Source organism: Globicephala melas, chromosome 12 (assembly GCF_963455315.2).
Source record: "Globicephala melas chromosome 12, mGloMel1.2, whole genome shotgun sequence".
Taxonomy (NCBI): Eukaryota; Metazoa; Chordata; class Mammalia; order Artiodactyla; family Delphinidae; genus Globicephala; species Globicephala melas.
In genome coordinates, this window is record NC_083325.1 from 67,477,707 (window position 1) to 67,496,532 (window position 18,826).

The 18,826-nt window shown below is 50.1% G+C and overlaps 1 protein-coding gene across 1 annotated transcript in view; it reads left to right on the plus strand.

The window, feature by feature from the left end:
* The window catches only part of LOC115854162 (ALK tyrosine kinase receptor), a 101,135-nt gene that overhangs the window by 9,626 nt on the left and 72,683 nt on the right, over window positions 1-18,826 (plus strand). Inside the window, exons 2-3 of the mRNA XM_030858032.2 lie at window positions 10,372-10,466; window positions 10,637-10,765. Coding sequence (XP_030713892.2) covers window positions 10,372-10,466; window positions 10,637-10,765 — 224 coding nt within the window. The remainder of the gene's footprint in view (window positions 1-10,371; window positions 10,467-10,636; window positions 10,766-18,826) is intronic.

The window sequence follows — 18,826 nt, forward strand, 5'->3', positions numbered from 1 at the left end:
TATGTGTCTCTGTGTTTTTCTCCTTGGATTTATCCTGTATGGGACTCTCTGTGCTTCCTGGACTTAGGTGACTATTTCCTATCCCATGTTAGGGAAGTTTTCGACTATAATCTCTTCAAATATTTTCTCAGGTCCTTTCTCTCTCTTCTCCTTTTGGGACCCCTATAATACGAATGTTGTTGCGTTTAATGTTGTCCCAGAGGTCTCTTAGGCTGTCTTCATTTCTTTTCACTCTTTTTTCTTTATTCTGTTCTGCAGCAGTGAATTCCACCACTCTGTCTTCCAGGTCACTTATCCATTCTTCTGCCTCAGTTATTCTGCTACTGATTCCTTCTAGTGTAGTTTTCATTTCAGTTATTGTATTGTTCATCTCTGTTTGTTTGTTCTTTAATTCTTCTAGGTCTGTGTTAAACATTTCTTGCATCTTCTCAATCTTTGCCTCCATTCTTTTTCTGAGGTCCTGGATCATCTTCACTATCATTCTGAATTCTTTTTCTGGAAGGTTGCCTATCTCCACTTCAGTTAGTTGTTTTTCTGGGGTTTTATCTTGTTCCTTCATCTCGTACATAGCCCACTGCCTTTTCATGTTGTCTGCCTTTCTGTGAATGTGGTTTTTGTTCCACAGGCTGCAGGATTGTGGTCTCTCAAGGTAATTTTGAAGGACAGCACCAATTCAAATACTGTGTGATGTGTACTTAAAAGTTATCTCATTACTTTATATCTCCCTCGTATAACTGGTTTTCTCCATTCTCTCCCCACTTCATCAGCTTCCCCCCTCCCCCCGCCATTCAACTGCCACTCCTTCTGTTGGAATTAATTCTACCTTTTCTCAAAATGGAAGAAACGCAAGTTCTCTCCCTTTATTCTAATTGTCAGTCTCTTGCAGGGACATACCCTAGTTTTCCTCTTTATAACTATATATCCTAATAAATTAAGCACAATCCTCCCACACCATCCTAAGCTTTGACATGCTTACAGTGCAGAAGCAGATGCTAAGTTCAACTCATTACGAGATGGATTTGGAAACACCGTGAATCAAGCCATGCCCTACAAATCACTGCAATCGTACCGCCAAATAGAACGTACATAACTTATCACACGTATGTAGGCTCTATTCCCCAGGACTATCACTGTAGAGGCTTTTAGCCACACAGTTTAACAAGAAGAAAATGTTCCCTCTGGAGACATTTAGATTTCTGTTCCCTTTGCATCCTTGGTCCTAATGACAAGTGGTGTGTTTCACAAAGGCATCTTTCAAATGGGATTAATTAGACTGAGAGTTATGGCTTCATGTACTTAGACCAAAAACTCCTCAGAGTCAAGATTTTTCTCCTAGTCCATTCTTGTTTCTCATTCACAGAATCCCTGTTTTATATACACAATACCTTCTCTTTGTGTAGCATCTTCTGTATTGAGAAGGGCATTAGAGGGACATTTTCATTACTTATTCTTACCTGAGTAGAGAAGTACTCTACTCAGTGAGTGAAAATCCAAAGTGGAGATCCAGAGATTTCTAATGAACGTTAGTTTGCAGGTCTAGTTATGCCCCTGAAAGAGTTGTGTTTGATTCCTATTTTTGTAAGTTGAATCACAGCTTCCTCATAGAGCCATGGAAGTTATAAATGATGATGATTAGAGCTAGCATTTGTTGAGTCCTCACTGCATGGCAGTCACTATAACAAGTACTTAAAATACATTATCTCATTTCATCCTTAAAACAGTCCCTTGGGGGTAGATACTATAATTAATCCCTTTTGTATAAGAGGAAACTGAGGTCTAAAGAGGTGAAATAATTTTCTCTTGATCCTGAGGCTAGTCCGCTTCCTATGTACATGTGTGAAGAAATGAAAGCACAGTGCTTGGCATATAGTTGAAAACTTGGTATATAGTAGCCATTACAATTAACAAAATATTTTGGTTTGGGGATTTTTTTAGGCCACACCTCTTACTCATTTTGAGTTAGTTTCCTTTGCTTCATCCACCCCCTGAGATCCATTGTCTTAATTCCCCGCCACCAGCTCCTGCTAGAGACCTCCCCCGACCCAGCCCCACCCTGCCTGCCTTCCTTCTCTCACACCTCCAGCGGGGCAGCATCACAAGCCCAGGGAGATTCTCCACTCTTCCTTCCAGAGAACACCATCAGGATAAGCAGAGGCTTCGAGACAGGAATGGGGTTTTTTTGTTTTGTTTTGTTTGTTTGTTTTTTGCGGTACACGGGCCTCTCACTGCTGTGGCCTCTCCCGTCGCGGAGCACAGGCTCCGGATGCGCAGGCTCAGCGGCCATGGCTCACGGGCCCAGCCGCTCCGCGGCATGTGGGATCTTCCCGGACCGGGGCACGAACCCGCGTCCCCTGCATCGGCAGGCGGACTCTCAACCACTGTGCCACCAGGGAAGCCCCGAGACAGGGATGTTTTATGTGCGTTCAAGAATAGCCAAGTAGGCTGTGTCAGAGAATCCTGAGCCGTCTCCTTGGAGAGGGTGGCTGTGGATATTAGGTCAAGTATCTTGGACTCTGGGCTGTGGGGAATAGAGAGCCATGAGCAAGCAATGCGATGGAGGATGGGAAACTGAGATTGAAGACTGTTGGAGGCTCTTGTGAGGGACCAAACATTATCTGAGCCTCAGAGTGGAGCTCAGAAAGGGAGAAGAGGAGCCGCAGGAGGCGCTGCCTACCAAATGGCACCATCAGCCTGGGACAGGCTTGGGTCAGGCCTCCGAGAAGAGGGAGAGAGTGGCTGGGGTCTTAGCAATGCAGTGTGCAACCAGGCATTGGCATACACAAATCAAGCATTCATAACTCTGGAAGGATCTGGCCTTGTTTCTTTCTCAGAAAACATCCCAGATCATTGGAGCAAGGAGTAGATTAGCAGCTCTGAGCTTTAAATCCTATTTCTAACACTGATTTACTGTGATGTTTGGAACAAGTTGTTGCTTTTGATTGCTACATTTCCACAATCAAGAGTGCAAAACAGTGAGACAGATCCGGCCTGTGAGGCTGGTTTAAGAAGTAGTTGCTCAAAACAGCAATAAGTGAAGCCCTTTAGAATAACAGGATGTTCAGGTCTGCTCGAGATTTTATTGGTCATATCCACAGCTCAGTTTACAAGAAAAAGGCATACATTTTTCTTAATTCTTAGTGCCTCTGAAAATGTAGCCCTGTGTTCTCAGCCCCTTCTCTTCCCAGGCACAAGGTCTGGAATTGAGGAGATACCAGGGCTGTTGCTATTTGAAGCAAAGGAGCCGGATTTCCAGCCGCCTGATTGACTTCCCACCCACACCTTCAACCTGGCTCCCAACCCCACACCTCACTCCCGAGTGATTCTCCTGTCCACAGCACTACCATTCTTTTCTAGGCATTCAGTTCTTCAGTCTTCCTTGACTTCTCTCACTGCCCAGATTCAATGTTTTCTCAAGTTGTGTAGACTCTAGCTCTATGGGGGCAGAACCAATAGGGACTTGACAAATCTCATGGTCAGAGAATAATATGAATTACAAGTCTGTCTGTATTCCTCAAGGTCCAGTTCCATGTCTTACACATCTCTATACTCCCAGCTACAGACACAGTGCCTGACTCATAGAAGGTGCTCAAATAATCTTTGCTTGAAGGCAGAGGAGGAGATATGTAACTTATAATACTGCCCGAGGAAGTACAGATTTCTAAAAATAATATAAAACAGGAACAACAAACTAGAATCTCCCATACTGAAGAAGGGCTTCCAATATGAAAGTACTCATATTACATAGATTTTAAAAAACCATAGGTGCACCTGACAAGTTTCAGTGACTTGCCCAGGGTCCCACCAAGTATACAGCCCATTCTTCACCTCACTTTACCTTTTGAGACTCTGCTTCCACCACGCAGAGAAGGCTGCTACTTCACCCTCATAAAGATATTTGTGTCAGGGAGAAGGGAACCAGCAACCACCCTTTCCCTGGATCTCCTCTCCATGGGGAGGGCCGCCATCTCTGGCACCATCTGAGCCCTCCAAGCCACAGGCTAGCTCAGCAGCAGTGGGTAGAGGATGAGGCTAGTGTTGGAAATGTCTGTGTGTCCTGAGAAAGGTGGAGCAGGTGTCCCAGTCTTTCTGAGATGAGTGGGTATAGGCGCTTTCTGGCTCTGAGGGGCTGATTGTACTTCACCAGTAGTATGGAGGACATAAGAGGCTAAGCGAGATTAAAAGAGTTTGGATGGTTCTGCAAGGGATGGCAAAAAATAGTGGCTGGGAAAGCAAGAGGCCTGGGTTCCCATCTTCCCTCTGCTACTGTCTCCCTGTGTGACCTGGCAAGTCAGATGATGCTCCCAGGAGGTCCCTGCCCTTCCTTTTTCAGCTCTCTTCTTATGCTGGTGCCCCCAGAGATAATCTAGCCTCAGTAACTCAGAAGGGGACATCAAGCCCGAGAAGCTCGCTCTCATGCTCACTCTCTCTCTCCCTCTCTCTCTCTCTCTCTCTCTCTCTCTCTCTCTCCCCCCCTCTCCACCTCTCCCTGGGGAAAGTACATTAATTCTCCTCCCTTGGGGCACTTGACACACTCTAGCCTGTGGGGCAGGGTTTTTTGTGCACAGATACCTCCCGATGGGCCAGGGCTCCAGGAAGCAAGATTTCCCTTTCACCTTTCCCCTGAAAGCCTGGGGCCGAGGAATAGCTCAATATATGGGACACAGAATGAGAGAATGAAAGAGCAAACTGGGAACTTGCTGGAGAAGGGCTTCTCCCCGCTCTGCAGTCTGGCAGTACATCCTTGTGGTGGGCCTTTCCGATAGGAGGCAAGCCAGAGCAAATGTGGGCGCCAGATCCTTAAGAGTCAGCCTCCAAAATGAGCAGAGACAGCCAGTGCCTGGAAGGCTGGGACTGGGAAGGTTGGAGCGTTCTCCATGCTTGCTCAGCCGGACGGAAGATTCATTTTCTCCCCAATTTCACCCCAAAGCGCTCCCTCACAGAAGCCAGATTCACTGTGAAAGATCTGTGTGGCCCTTGGCAGCCCTGGAATTGCTCTGTAATGACTTTTCCCCTCTCTGTTCTTGATGTCATTATGCCCAGAGGGGAGACCATGTCAGGAGATGGTAAATTACTCTGCAAATGGGACTGCCGGGGAAGCAGGGGGCTCCCAACTGCTGAGTGTGGCCTAGAATGTCCAGCCCACCGCTACTCTACCGTGCCGGAGCCAAAGACTCCTAGCATCAGGGCACACGTGCCTGGCCCTGGCCGCGTTGATCCTAGCCAAGGCTGGTCCCAGGCACCCAAGGCTGGCCATCAGCCCTTCTTCTTCCACTGGTAACTGAAGTCAATTATGCAGATAATAGGATGGATGCAGCAGGACTTTGTCATCACATACATCGTTCTAATAGAAATGCATACAGCGACCCGAGCTTTGCGACGGTCCATTTTAGAAGCCTTTTGCGGAGCAAGTCAACTGCACGGTGAGAACTGGAAGAAAGCGTGTCTCCTCAGCATATCTGCCAGCCCGATTCTAAGCAGCCAGAGCCCGGAGAGCCCCAGCTGCAGAGAGGGATGCGGGACGCTCCCACCTCCCAAGCCCGCTGAATGGTCCACAGAGTAATCCAAGACGTGCAGAAAGGGATGCGGGACACTCCCACCTCCCAAGCCCGCCGAATGGTCCACAGAGAAATCCAAGACGTGGTGCCTAGCCATCAAATGCCTGTCACCCAGCCCGCCCATTCTTTCTTCTCTCTCTCCAAAGCCTTCCTATTCCCTCAGTCCACATTCAGACACACACCTTTTTGTCAGCTATTTAAAATCAGTAAGTGAACTTAATTAGGTTTGTCAATCCCTAAGGCTGGCAAGGTGGCAAGTAAGGCATTATATCCACCGTCCATTAACAATCTGTGGCCTGAACGAGGTTGTGCGTTTCTGAGCTCTGCGTGAGCTGCCTCCGCACCTCCCATGCAGACATCTGCCCCGTGGGTCTGGGCGGCACCTGATGCCAAGGCCGCCCCTCTACCCTGGCCCTCTGCCCCAATGGCCAGCTCACAGAAGCCCCCTGGGTCAGCTGTCAACAGGCCTCTCTGTAAAGCTAAACGAGACAGAGTCGGGGGGCTGTTCTTCATGCAAAGCCAGGCTCCAGCCAAGATCTCTAGCCAAGTCTGTGTTAGCAACAAGCTCCAAACCCCACTGGCTGGAAAAGAGGGAAAAAGCAACGACCACCCAGGCAATCAAAAGCGTCTTCTTTGGAGAAAGAGAAAGCCCTGAGGAGGCGTGAACTGTGGAGGGGCAGGGAGTGAAATCCCCACGGCTGAGGGCCAGACGGAGGGATCTCAGCTGCCACGCTCTGAAGTGACACAGCTCAGTAAGGGAGCTGGACAAGCCCCAGAGAGCTGGCTTTTCCTTGTCGCTGACCAGGCTGCCCACAGAGAGGGAGAGGGAGGCTGTGCCGGCCCTGAGGCTCTGCTTCCTTTCCCCACACAGAGCTGAGGCTTTGGGGCAGCAGAGTAACCTGTGCACTTGTTAGAACCACCTGGCCCCTGCCATCCTGGCAGTAATGTGGCATGGACCTTGTTTTCTCTCAGACCCAGAGCAGTCCTCCTGGTATGTGCTAAGACCCAAGACCTGAAGCCGCGGCTGACTCTGGAGCGTGACTTGGTGTCTGCACTTAGATCGGAAAGACTCTGAGAGCCTTGAGGGAGTCTCACCCATCCCCAGCTAGGAGAGGGCAAGCAGAGCCAGGAACAAACTCTCCTTCACCTGAGGTTCAGGCAAAGATGCTCTGCGAGGTACCATCCAAAGTAGAGAAGGCTGGGTCTGGTGGGCCCTGATCGCCACCTGGTCTCCTGGCTAGTGGTCCCACAGAAAAGAAGCTCCTAGGTTGGGTCTTCTGTTCCCTCCCTGCCCCATCATCCCCAGACCCCACTCCCCAACTGCCTCTGCTTCACCCCTGCCCCCCCCCCACTTCCCAGCCTGATCCACCTGTCCCCTCCCTGCATCCTCCAGAGTCTGGAGCATTTGGGGGAGGGTTGGCAGCATGGCCTCCTGGGTGGACAGAGGCAGCATCACATGTTTACATCTGATTCGGCATCTGACTGAGTCTTCCCTGATTGTTATGAGTGTTCCTGACTCAAAATATGTGCAATTCCCAGTGTCAGTCAAACTCTTTGAGACAGGAGCTGCCACTGCCGTTCCCTTGTGGAGCCCTTTAGAAACTCTTCTATTTAGGAACCACTCCAGCACCAGCATGCATCGTGCCATCCATGCTAAGAGGCCCAGTGGCTGGATGAGAACTTTGCAGCTCTAATCTCTCAGTAATAAGAAGGAAGGCAAGAGAGGGGCAGGGAGAGCAGAGAGGGAAGGGGAGACATGCATTTAGGGGAAGAGATCAGTTAGGGGGAAACAGGGGTTTCGGCCCTCTCCCCCATGCTCGATAGGCACACAGGTGTAACTTACTTTCTCATGTTCCCCAGGCCCTCCTGGAAAGTACTCCCATGATGCACCTCAGCACTGAAATCGGTGCCTGGCCTGGCCCCTTGGCCTATGGAGGACAGTCTAGGAGATGATGAGTCTGAGTGGAGAATTGGAAAGGTGGACGGAGGGCCCCTTCCCCGCTGCTGTGCAGGAGCGTCGGGCAGATTTGCCTCCCTGATGTTCCACCAGGGAACGTGATTCTTCCTAGTCACCCTCTCCAAGTAGCTCTAAGCACCTGTTTTCTTGCTGCCTGGGAGCAGTCTCTCCCTAACCCTGGCAACTGCTGTAAAGAGAATGAGACAGCAATATTAGGGCGCTTGTTTGCCCCTTGAGAATCCCAGGTCTGGCTGTGCCTGGGGGTTACACAGGCTCCAGCTAGGAGTTCATCTGTAGACCACGTCCCCTGTGGAGATCCAGGAAAACCACACCTCTGACCTCGCCAAGACTCGTGGAGAAACCCAGTGCAGGTGTACTCCCCATCTCCGCGGCCTGGTGGAATTCTCCCTTCCTCTGAGTTCTCAGAGCATCTTACCGCCACCTCTCACGTGGCATCCACCTCCTTCTAACTGATTCTACACCGACATAGACACCCTTTGTGTCTCCACTGGTCAGCAAGCAACTTGAATGCAGCATCTTGTCTGATTTCTTTTAGAATCCCTTGTAGGTCTGAAGTAGGACCCAATACATATACATGAGAGGTGTACGTGAAATGAAAATCCTCTCAGTGGGTGCTTGTCAAGGTCATCACGAAAGACGCCTCTCAGAGGCCTGTGCCAACAGCTGGCTGGACAAGTTGGGTGGGTTCGGCCCCTCCTGCACAGTCATCCAGCCCAGAGCAGGATCTGGGGACTCTCCACTGGGCACTCTTCTTTCCAAGCCCAGCCAACTGCCAGCCCTCTGTACCGGTCTATCCTAATGGAGGCACGTGGGCCCCATCATGGGGAATACGGCCTGAAGGCGCCAGTGCGGTTGGCGTGAGTACAGCGGGTTCAGGCCTTGCCTCTTCAGAATCAAACCAGGTTTGGGCCCCCTAATCGTGACTTTCAAATAAGAAGGATTATTTGTGATCGAACAGATTTCATAAGACAGGTAAAGGCATAGACGGATGTACGGAGTAGCCTGGTTAAGAGTAATTGATCACAAAAACACTATTTAGATAAAAGTTTGATTTTGTTTTCAAGTCTTTCCCCCACAAGAGGCAGTACTTCTTCTCTGGTCCCAGCATTGAGCCCTTCTACGTGTGGATCAGAGGCCATCCGCTCACGGGCACGATGGGGGCTTCCGGCCTCTGTGGCAGTTCACGCACTGACTGTAAAGCTTTGCTGCCCTCACTGCAAATCATAAGCAGACATTCTTTCTCCTCAGGTTTCTTTCCTTTGTGCCTCTCCTCCCTCTGCTAAGGCTGTTTCCTGTGTTTGCTCTGCTCTCTTTGCCCCGCCTTCTGCATGCTGTCAATCTCCCACTCCTGCCAGCGCTTCTGTGTTCTGCTCTTGCTACCCCACACTGCCAACTCCACTGTCTGAGTTCCCTCTCCCCTTTTGTTATACCAGCATTTTTGAACTATAATTTGCATACCATCAATTCACCTGTTTTAAGTGTGCACATCAATGACTTTTAGCAAATGTACGGAGTTGTGCAAAGAACACCACACTCCAGTTGCAGAATGTTTTCGTCCCCCCAGAAAGAACTCTCGTGTTGGTTTACAGTCAATACTGTTCTCCTTCCCAGGAAACCGCTAATCTGCTTTCAATCCCTATAGATTTGCCTCTTCTATACGTTTCATATAAATGGGAAAATGTAGATGAATAGTGTCGTGAGGCCTTTAATTACCATCTGGCTTCTTTAACTTAGCGTAATGTTTTTGAGATCTATCCATTTTATAGCCTATAACCATGCCCGTTCTTTTATATTGGGGAGTAGCATTCCATTGTATGGCCACCGCATGCGTGGTTTATCCAGTCACCCATTGGTGGGCATGGGTTGTCTCTCTTGATATTTTAACATCCACACCAGAGACTGTGCCTGCTTCTGTGCAATCTAAGGTCATGCTGGATTGACTTTCTGAAAGGTGGGAGAGGGTTTTTAAGTTCTCAGGAAACTCACTTTACAGCAGGACAGGGCTGGCTATCTGAAGTCTTCCAGGAGGATGACTTCCCAGGAAACAGATGAACCAAAGGTATTTTCTATTTATCCCACTCTAAAGCCTTCCCTGGCCACAGTCCCAGGATCTGATCCTCCAAGGCTGTGAAAGAGATGGAAGGAAACAGTACGTCATGGGTTTACTGTTAACATTTATGGCCCCCTCCGTGTTGCTTACAAACACTCCCAGGGATCACACTCAAATCATTTAATATTTAACAGTCAGTCGGGCACTGCAGAGACCAACCCCAGTCAGAACTGACACTGAGCAAGACATGGGTTCCTCGAGATCCCTCTCTGTGTGAGGAGTTAACCTTTCAGTTGCTGGATAATGAGGAATCCAGGGGGCTCCAGGGACAGAGCCGTGCTGCCTGAGGCAATCAACAAGCAGAGGACACGTGGGGGACAGAGGCGCTTTATCAGTTGGCACAGGAGCATCTCAATAGTTTAATAATGTCTTCAGCCCCGCCTGTGAGCACCAGCTGACACGAAGCCTAGCCCTTCTGCCCACCCTGCACACCCAGAACGCACAAGAGGTCTCCTCAGAGTATCCGGGAGTCCTGATCTCAGGCCCCAAGCTCCAAATTCCATTAACCTACAGAGCAGTCCCTCAGAAAGGGACGTGCCCTGTGCTGGAGGAGCAGGGAGATGTTGACTGCTCCCCGCTCGCCGCCTCCCTGAGATTAGATGAGGCTGATAACAGCTACAGTTGCGAGCCGGGTCATCAGTGCACATTGGGATCGTGCTGGACGTTGAATCCAGGACATGACCCACCCGCGTAGTTTCTCACACCCACTCCTCTTCACACGCTTACAGGTTCTGGTTGCAGATCGTTGCCTGGTGGGAACAAGGATCCAGAGCCACCGTGGCTTTCAACAATATCTCCATCAGCCTGGACTGCTACCTCACCAGTGAGTGCACCCTGTCCCCAGCACTTGCCCCCAACCCAGGCTATCCTGGGCCTCACAGTCCCTCTTAGACCCAAGCCCGTGGTCTCTGCCACCTTCCCCAGGGCGCGCTCATCTCTCTCCCTTAAGCCGAACCTCACTTAACTCAGCCCGTGGGGTCTTCTCTATTCTAGTTGGTGGGGAGGACAAAATGCTGCAGAATATGGCACCCAAGTCAAGAAATCTGTTTGAGGGAAACCCAAACAAGGAGACAAAACCCTGGGAAAGCACACCAAAAGAGAACCCCGTCTTTGACCCTACAGGTAAGGGTTCAACTTACATATCTGAGCAAAGTGATCTTATGTCGCAAAAGGTAGAAGAAAGATATGTGCTGTGATTGGGGTGGGGAGAGGTGTTCGTAGAATAAAATAGTCGACCTTTAGAAAGAACATCACCTACACCCTGGCTAATGGGCTCCAAGAGGAAGCTGTTTGGTTGTCCTGTTCCCCGGGGAAACGGAGCTTCTGAAAGTTGTGCAAAGGAGCAACTGTCCTCCATGGCTGGGAAGTACCCAGGCCCCGGCACAAACAGGGGAACCAAGCTGGTACCCTTCTCTCAACTCAGTCCTTCGAAACCACTCCCCATTTACTGAACAAAGCAAACCTTCCATCGATTTCTTCTCCTCATAAAGAGGGCTGGGCCCAAGGCCAAGGTTATCCGTTGCTCAAAGGCAGACTAGCTCATCAGTGGTAAAACCCCCCAAAGCTTCAGGTTCACCGCATCTCCCCAGAGCTTGGCTCCCTTCTGAAGCTGCTTAATTCAGCATCCCCTGTGCTGAAGGACTTCTCGTGGGGCTCTTGCTGCTTCACACATAGGCCTCGTCAGCCTCTGGCCCTAAACTGCGGGTGTGACTTCTCATTAAGCTTTATTTGGGGCAATATGAGGACGATAGCCCAGGAGACGGCATATCACGTAGCTCTGAGAGACTGCTCTGAAGAGGCAGGGGGGACAGTCAGTGTATATGTGGTTTTGGTGAAGGGGGAGCACGTGCAGTGCAGCACACAGGACAGAAGGTTGCTGCTAGTCTCATGAAGGTTACAACTAGCCACAAGGAGCAGACATTACCACGAAAGATTTTAGTGCTTTCTCTAGATATAAGGAGATGCAAGGATTGGGCTCATAAAATATTCTCCTGTGGCTTCCCTGGTGACACAGTGGTTGAGAGTCCGCCTGCCGATGCAGGGGACACGGGTTCGTGCCCCGGTCCGGGAGGGTCCCACATACCGCAGAGCGGCTGGGCCCATGAGCCATGGCCGCTGAGCCTGCGCGTCCGGAGCCTGTGCTCCGCGACGGGAGAGGCCACAACAGTGAGAGGCCCGCGTACCGCAAAAAAAAAAAAAAAAATTCTTCTGAAAGTATCTAACTATTTGAAGGCCTGTTCTGCCAGTTTTTTTAGAGCACAGAGTGTCTCATTCCTGATCTACCCCCTGAACTCCTTTCAGGGTGACTGGAAGGTCAGCGGTCACAGCAGCTTATGATTTGATCCTTGTAGAGGTAGATGCCAAGTGCCAATTTGTAGTTGACAAGCTTAACCTAACTCAGAGCTTCTACCCGGGAGAGGCCCCTGGAGAGGAAGGGAGGGCTGGGGGCAGAGGGAAGGGGAAGGAAAGAACAGTCAGTGAGCACACCTGACCCTGGGCTGGGGCGTCTCACACATCTACTCCTCTAGTCCTCACTCTGGCCCAGGGCCCGCTGCTGTTATTAGAACTGCAGGGAGGAGAGCGATGATGGGGAAGAATGTAAACATCCCGCAGCTGGTAGGAAACGGGCCCGGACGTAGCCCTGAAGTCTGCACTCTTCAGCCAACTGAGCTACTGCGAGTATCTAATTCTCCTATCAGAGATCAGTGCTGTAGACGGAAAAGAGCTGGGAGAGTGGCCCAGAGAGCCCCTGCATGATCAGTAAACAGATCTGCTCCCAGCCATCCCGACAAAGAACAGAGGAGGCTGGATAATAAGATTTTCTCCCCAAAGTTCAGCACTGTCAGTTTCTGCTGGGCTTGGAACAAGGGTGGCTGGTGGCATTTCCACTCTCCTCCCGGCAGGCTTTCGAGCAACTCCTAGAAATGCAAACGCCAGTTGGGTCTTCTGAAAACCTTCGCTCACAAAGCTTCCAAATTTCTAAACGCTCCTCACGTCCCCCAAGCCAGCCCTTCCCTCTGATGAGGGCCTGACCCTCTGGGTCTGGGGATTTCCTTGCGCCCAGCCCACGGGGCAGAGCTGAGCTGCTGTAGCATCCAGGCAGGGAATAGCCTGTCAGGTGCTTCACGGAACATTCTCGGAAGCCTCTGAGTCACTTCACCTAATCAGATGAAGAAACTGAGAGAGAAATGGGGCAAGTATTAAGGCTGAGAAATTACGTTTGTCCGCTTTGCACATACAGTCACACTAACCATATGGTTGGATGATGCAATCACAGGCTGCAGAGCTCGTGCGCTCTCTCTCTCTCTCTCTCTCTCTCTCTCTCTCTGCCCCCCCCCGCCCCCCAGCAGTAATGACCACTGGGGTGAGGAGGTGAATGCAGGCTCCGTCACCTTCTCTCTCTCTAAAAGCCCAGGTAAGGACAGGCGGGACCTTCCCCCGACCCCGGGCCAGATGGCTCTGCCTCAGCTTCCTAACCCATCTCTCCTCTTTCGAGCTTACATATTGTGTAGGAGGGCAGGATGGAATCAGCTCAGTTTACATGCAAACAAGCCCAACCCACAGGTATCCATAACTTGCAGAACCCTGGCATCAAGCCACAGTCTTGCCTTTGAGTTGGTTGGTGACAGTTGGTTTACTGTATTCTGAATACACGTCTGTGCCAAAGGTTGGTGGGGAGACAATTAAAAATGTGTGGAAAAGAGCACTGGACCAGGAGTCAGAACTCCCGGCTGGCCTACACTAGCAAGCTGTGGTCCTAAGACAGGTCTCACCTCTGTCCGGCCTTCCATCCCCTCATCTGATGGCTGGGGCACGTCAGCAAACCCTCAGGTAACAGTTCATGTTTGAGGGAATAACGCAAACACAGACAAAGGAGAGAAAACTGCTACTTTTGAAAATCAAGGTTGAAGTAGACAGTCTCCAGGTCCCTCGCCATCCCCAGCTCCATGGTTCTAAGAGCTGAGGGGATATGGCATAAGGGAGCCAGAGCTCTCCTTGGCCCACTGCTAATGTGCCCAGAAGTGAGGGTGACGCACTGTCCATTTCCACACACACTCCTATGATTCAAGGACAGATGCCAATTCCAATGAGAAAGTTTTATGTGTTTCACATAAATTGATTGGGTCTATTTCTGCTAAATGCATTATCCGTTCACCACGGAACAACTATTAGAGTTGATAGAATTTGTAGCTAGAGCCATTATGCTCCAAGCACACCCTTCTGGGGATGACAGCATTATTGGAAGGCAGGCTTCACGGGGCCTGGCCTCGCTCACTCAGAACTGTCTTCTCACTCACTGGGGGTCTTTGTTTCCATCAGAGCCTTTCGCACCTGCAGGCCCAGCCAGGCTCATTTCAGCGGCATACCCCTTAGTGAAGATGTACCAGTTCCTAAAGAAATGCATGTGTCTCATCCAGTTCCAGAAAATCCTATCGTCTTATCAGCTGTTGGCATTGCAGACAAGCTCATGCCAGGTTGGAGGTACAGAGGCGGCTGGCATCCCTGCTTTAGCCATGGCTCTTTACTGTGTGCCAGTTTTGAAGGCAGGAGGCCCCCAAAGCATTGGGAGGACAGGCAACAAGTAAAGGTAGACGCCCCACTCACTCCGGGGGGACCTCAGAACAGACTCCTAAGTTCATTGTGTCATTAACAGCTTCTTCCAGAAATAACCAGTGACGAACTGGGACTGCATGAATGCAGCAGCGAGCAGGTCGGCTGTTGGGGACCTAGATCTGGCCCAGGGTTTCTCTGCGTCATCACGTCATCTGCTTCTGGTTACCTGGCTGGGGGAGGGAGGACCCACAAGCGCTCCTGGTTAAAATGCTGATTCCTGGGCCCCACGGACCTGTGTAATCTTAATGTCTGAGAATGAGAGGTCAAGCTCTGCCTTTTTAACAAACTCACAAGGAAAACCTGGTTTGAAACAGAGTTTAGGAACCCCAGGCTGCAGCCCGACCTCCTCGATGCAGATGGGCGTGGACCTTGGGATGGAGAGGAGGCGGGCTCGAGGCCACACAGCATCCTCCGAGGGTTCAGCTCTCAGACAGTGAAGGCCTCGCCTCATGCGTCTCCTCTTTACACAACAATAATAACCACTATCACTGAGCACCGCCGTGTGCTGGGCTCTTTCACGTGCATTATCTCATTCGCTCGTACTATAATATTACCCCCCATTTACAGATGAGGAACTTGAGGCCCACAGAGAGGAAGTAACTTGCTCTAAGTTATACAAGTTGTGTAAAAGGTTAAAATCACATGCAAAGTAAAGTTTTCTAAGTCAAATAACATTTGGAAGGGCAAAGTTTCCTTCAAGAAACCTTAAAGGAATCCCACTGTTGAATCGGTCTTCTAGAGGAATCTCTCTTTGAAAAACCCTGAACTGAAAATGTCAGTTTTTGCTTAAACAGAGCACATAGGCATCTTCACTAATATTCAAAACAGCACACCAGGCGTACAATGCACCTCCGCACATGTAAGAAAGCTGATCATTGCAGCTAATTTGCGTCTCTCCGTGCACCCCAGCCTTCGTGGGTGCACATGAAAGGCACTTCTGTCGGCACCCGTTCAACTGCGGGGAGCCCCTCTTTGAGAGCTGGGCCGGCACGGGGCTGTAGATATAATCCTCGGAACCCGTTCGGGCACTGGCCGTTTCCCTGCTCAGCTGGCCTGCTGTTTAACCATGTGCTGCGCGTTCTCTCTTATCCACTGATTTTAGATTATCACCTATTTATAGCCAGAGTACTAGTGATAACGCGTGAAGCACCAGCTCTAACAAGGTTCGTGGGCCCCCAGTCACTGCGGCAGGCTCGGCGCCCTCCAATTAGGATGTCACTCGTCGTTTGGGTGCAGCTCCCTTCTCCAGGAGCTAGCGCGGCTGTGCTCCAGGGAGAGAGGTAGCTTGGAACTAATTCGTGACTCACAATCCCTGTTACTCATGTTAACAAGTCCCTCCCAGAGCAAGAGGCTTTGCAAGCTGGCGCGCCAGTCAGCATCCCCAGGAGCTGGCCGACACCAAGACCCAGGGGCAGCTTGGTGGCCGAGGGAGAGACAGCACTTCTGCAGGGACCCGGTGATGGTGGCAGGGAGGAACTGAAGGCTGGCTAAGAAGCCATGCTCCCTGAGCAGAGCACCCACTGGCAGCAGAGCTTCACGGGTTTGCAGACGGCCCCCTTCCCTCTGCACGCCCGTCTCCAGCTATTAAGCACACTAGGTGTCTCTTATGTGATCCTTACAGACTCTCCCCACCAGTCCCCCAGGAGAGACATCACGGTCCATCTCCCAGCCCTGCCACCTGCTTAAAGCCACTCACTTCTCCTTTCTATGCCTTTGTTTCCTCACATCCAGAAAAATGGCGCTTATATTGTTAGGGCTTCCATCTCATAGGTTTGAGGAAGGGATCACATAAGTGAATTGGTGTCAAGGGCTTAGAGAGGTGCTTGACCCAACGTGAGCTACATGAGCTGTCATTATTTTCCCTATTTTAGAATTGGGAAGACAGAATCAGAAAGGTTATGCGGCTTACCTCACCAATCAGCTGCAGAGCCAGGGTTCCCACTCAAGCCGGCTCACCCCAGAGTCTTCCCGCTCTAGCCCCATGCCCACTAGGAACAATCCCAGATACCACCCAGCTGCTGACTGCGGTTAGGGAGAAGCTCTTGCTACATCCAGACTGGGTACATCCATCTTCTCTTTCCACGAGGAGATTCAGCTCAGCGTTCAACACAGAAAACCTCATTGCTTTCTAGTTAATGTGTTCACAATTCCCTGAATTGAGCCGAGTTTAATTTAACAGGCCTGTGCTGGTGCCCGCTCCGTGCCCTGTCCCGTGCTGGGTGCCTTGGGGCCCGCAGCTGCGAACAAGCCAAAGCGCCCCTCATGGAAAATGTACCAGCCAGAGCGGGGCCCACATAAGCCTGACATGAAGCCACTGTTACCCCAGTACAAGGGAGTCTCTGCATCCCTTTTCAGGTGTCCAGTTCTGGTCACAGCTGGAATTAGGACAGGTGCCCCCACTCCCCGGCTCTGCCTTTATCCTGCCCTGGATGGTGAAAGGGTCTCCATCCAAGACTGGTGCCTTGCAAATTATGCTGAACTGATCATTTTTGAAAAGAAATCCAGTGTCCTTTGAGAAAGCAAGGAATCAACAGTGTACTTCATAACTGCCCGACCCTGGGCCCCACTGGAAAAATAGTGCAGCAGCATCCAGCTGTGGCAGACTCAAAAACGCTTCACAAACCTCCAGCCTAATACGACGTGCTGGTTGGCATTATGGCGAAGCTGCAGACAAAATGCCTTCACACCATGCCGTGGTTCCTCTCAGTAGCAGAGAGGACCCATTGCCTTTCTCTCTCCTGGCTGGCCTGAGAAAACATGTTGTTTTTCCCATTTGTTTTAGTGAAAGATTACATAAGTGAGAGACAGTAAATGACCTGGGAACTCTGAGCTCGGCACGCCTTGATTAAGATCGTTTAGCTCCAAGACTAACAGGACGCAAAGGCCCCTCCATCAGTGCAGGTGCGTTAAGCACTTGTTATTTGGGAAGTCCGCTTTTAATTGTTGTCCTTCTCTCAGACTTGCTTGTTCTGCCTGCAAAATAACCCTGCATCCCCCCGGAGCCTATTCAGCTCTTTGCTTGTTAGAGCAAAGCTTCAGCGATCCTGGACAGAGAGGATTTTTAAAATTTATCTGGACCCAGAGCTGGACAGTGGAACTAGGGGGAGAAAGGCTGAAATGCTAACTCTAGATCCCAAAAGGCTGTTCCTCCCTGCTTGCCCCTATGTTGCCAAAAGGAAAAGGAGCAAGAGGTGGAATCACCTTAGCCATCACTGAGTCAGGGAGAAGAGAGAGGGCACAGGGAATAAATGGGCCCACCAACGCCCTCCACACTGGGTGCTTACCAAGAAGATGAGGCCAAAGAAACATTGGTTTCTGGGGAGGGCTTTGGGGTGTACAGATAGGTATCTATTGCTTTGTATGAACTACCATAAAAATGTAGTGGCTTAAAACAATACACATTTGTTATATCAGTTTCTGTGGGTCAAGAAACCAGGCACAGCTTAGCTGGGTCCTCTGCTTCATAGTTTCTCATAAGCTTGCATAAGATGTTAGCCAGGGCTGGGTCTCATCTGAAAGCTCAACTGGGGAACGAATTACTCCTAAGCTCACATGGTTGTTGGCAATTCCTGGAGAAGCTGATGATGAGAAAGAGAAAGAGAGACAGAGACAAAGAAATAGGGAGTCTACTAGCAAGATGGAAGTTACAATCTTATGTAACATAGTCATGAATGTAACATCCTGTCACCTTTGTCATAGTCTGTTGGTTAGAAGCAACTCACAGGTCTCGCCCACACTCAAAGGGAAGGGATTATGCCAGCGTGTGGCTACCAGGAGGTAGAGATCACTGGGGCCACCTGACAGCCTACCTGCAGTGGCTTTTGTGTGTCAACCAGTCACCAGGAAACTTTGAGAGCTCATTGTGGATTCTGATGGGCAGAATTCCTGGCAGCAATCTCAAGCCTCTCTGTTCAACATTCCACAGACACTTAGATATTCACTAAGTACCTACTGAGTGCCAGTCCATAGCAGAATGGAAAATGGATCAACAAAGAATTCTAGAGACCGTGTTTCCAGCTGCGGGACTTCAGGAGAGTCAAACCTTCTGAGCCCCAGTTTTTTCTTTATTCATAAAGTAGTGATAATAATTACCTGCCACAGTTCTTTTTCAGAGCTGGCTATTGTAGTGAGCAAATGAGATCATTTGCTTTGAAAGGCACAAAAGAATATGCTAATATAAAATGTGTGATATTATTATTAACATTATTAAACTACATAACAGAAAAGACTAAGCCAGTTCCCTTGTCCCTCATATGTTGCCTTCTATACATTTTCAGTGTATTTATAATCCTCCTCCTCCACCTATGAGCTGTGCACTCTTTTATTTGTATGTAAGTATGTGTTCTGGGCATATTTTTCCTTAATTTTTTTAATTTAATTTTATTTTTTTTGCGGTACACGGGCCTCTCACTGCTGTGGCCTCTCCCGTTGTGGAGCACAGGCTCCGGACACGCAGGCTCAGCAGCCATGGCTCACGGGCCCAGCCGCTCTGCGGCATGTGGGATCTTCCCAGACCGGGGCACGAACCCATGTCCCCTGCATCGGCAGGCGGATCCCCAACCACTGTGC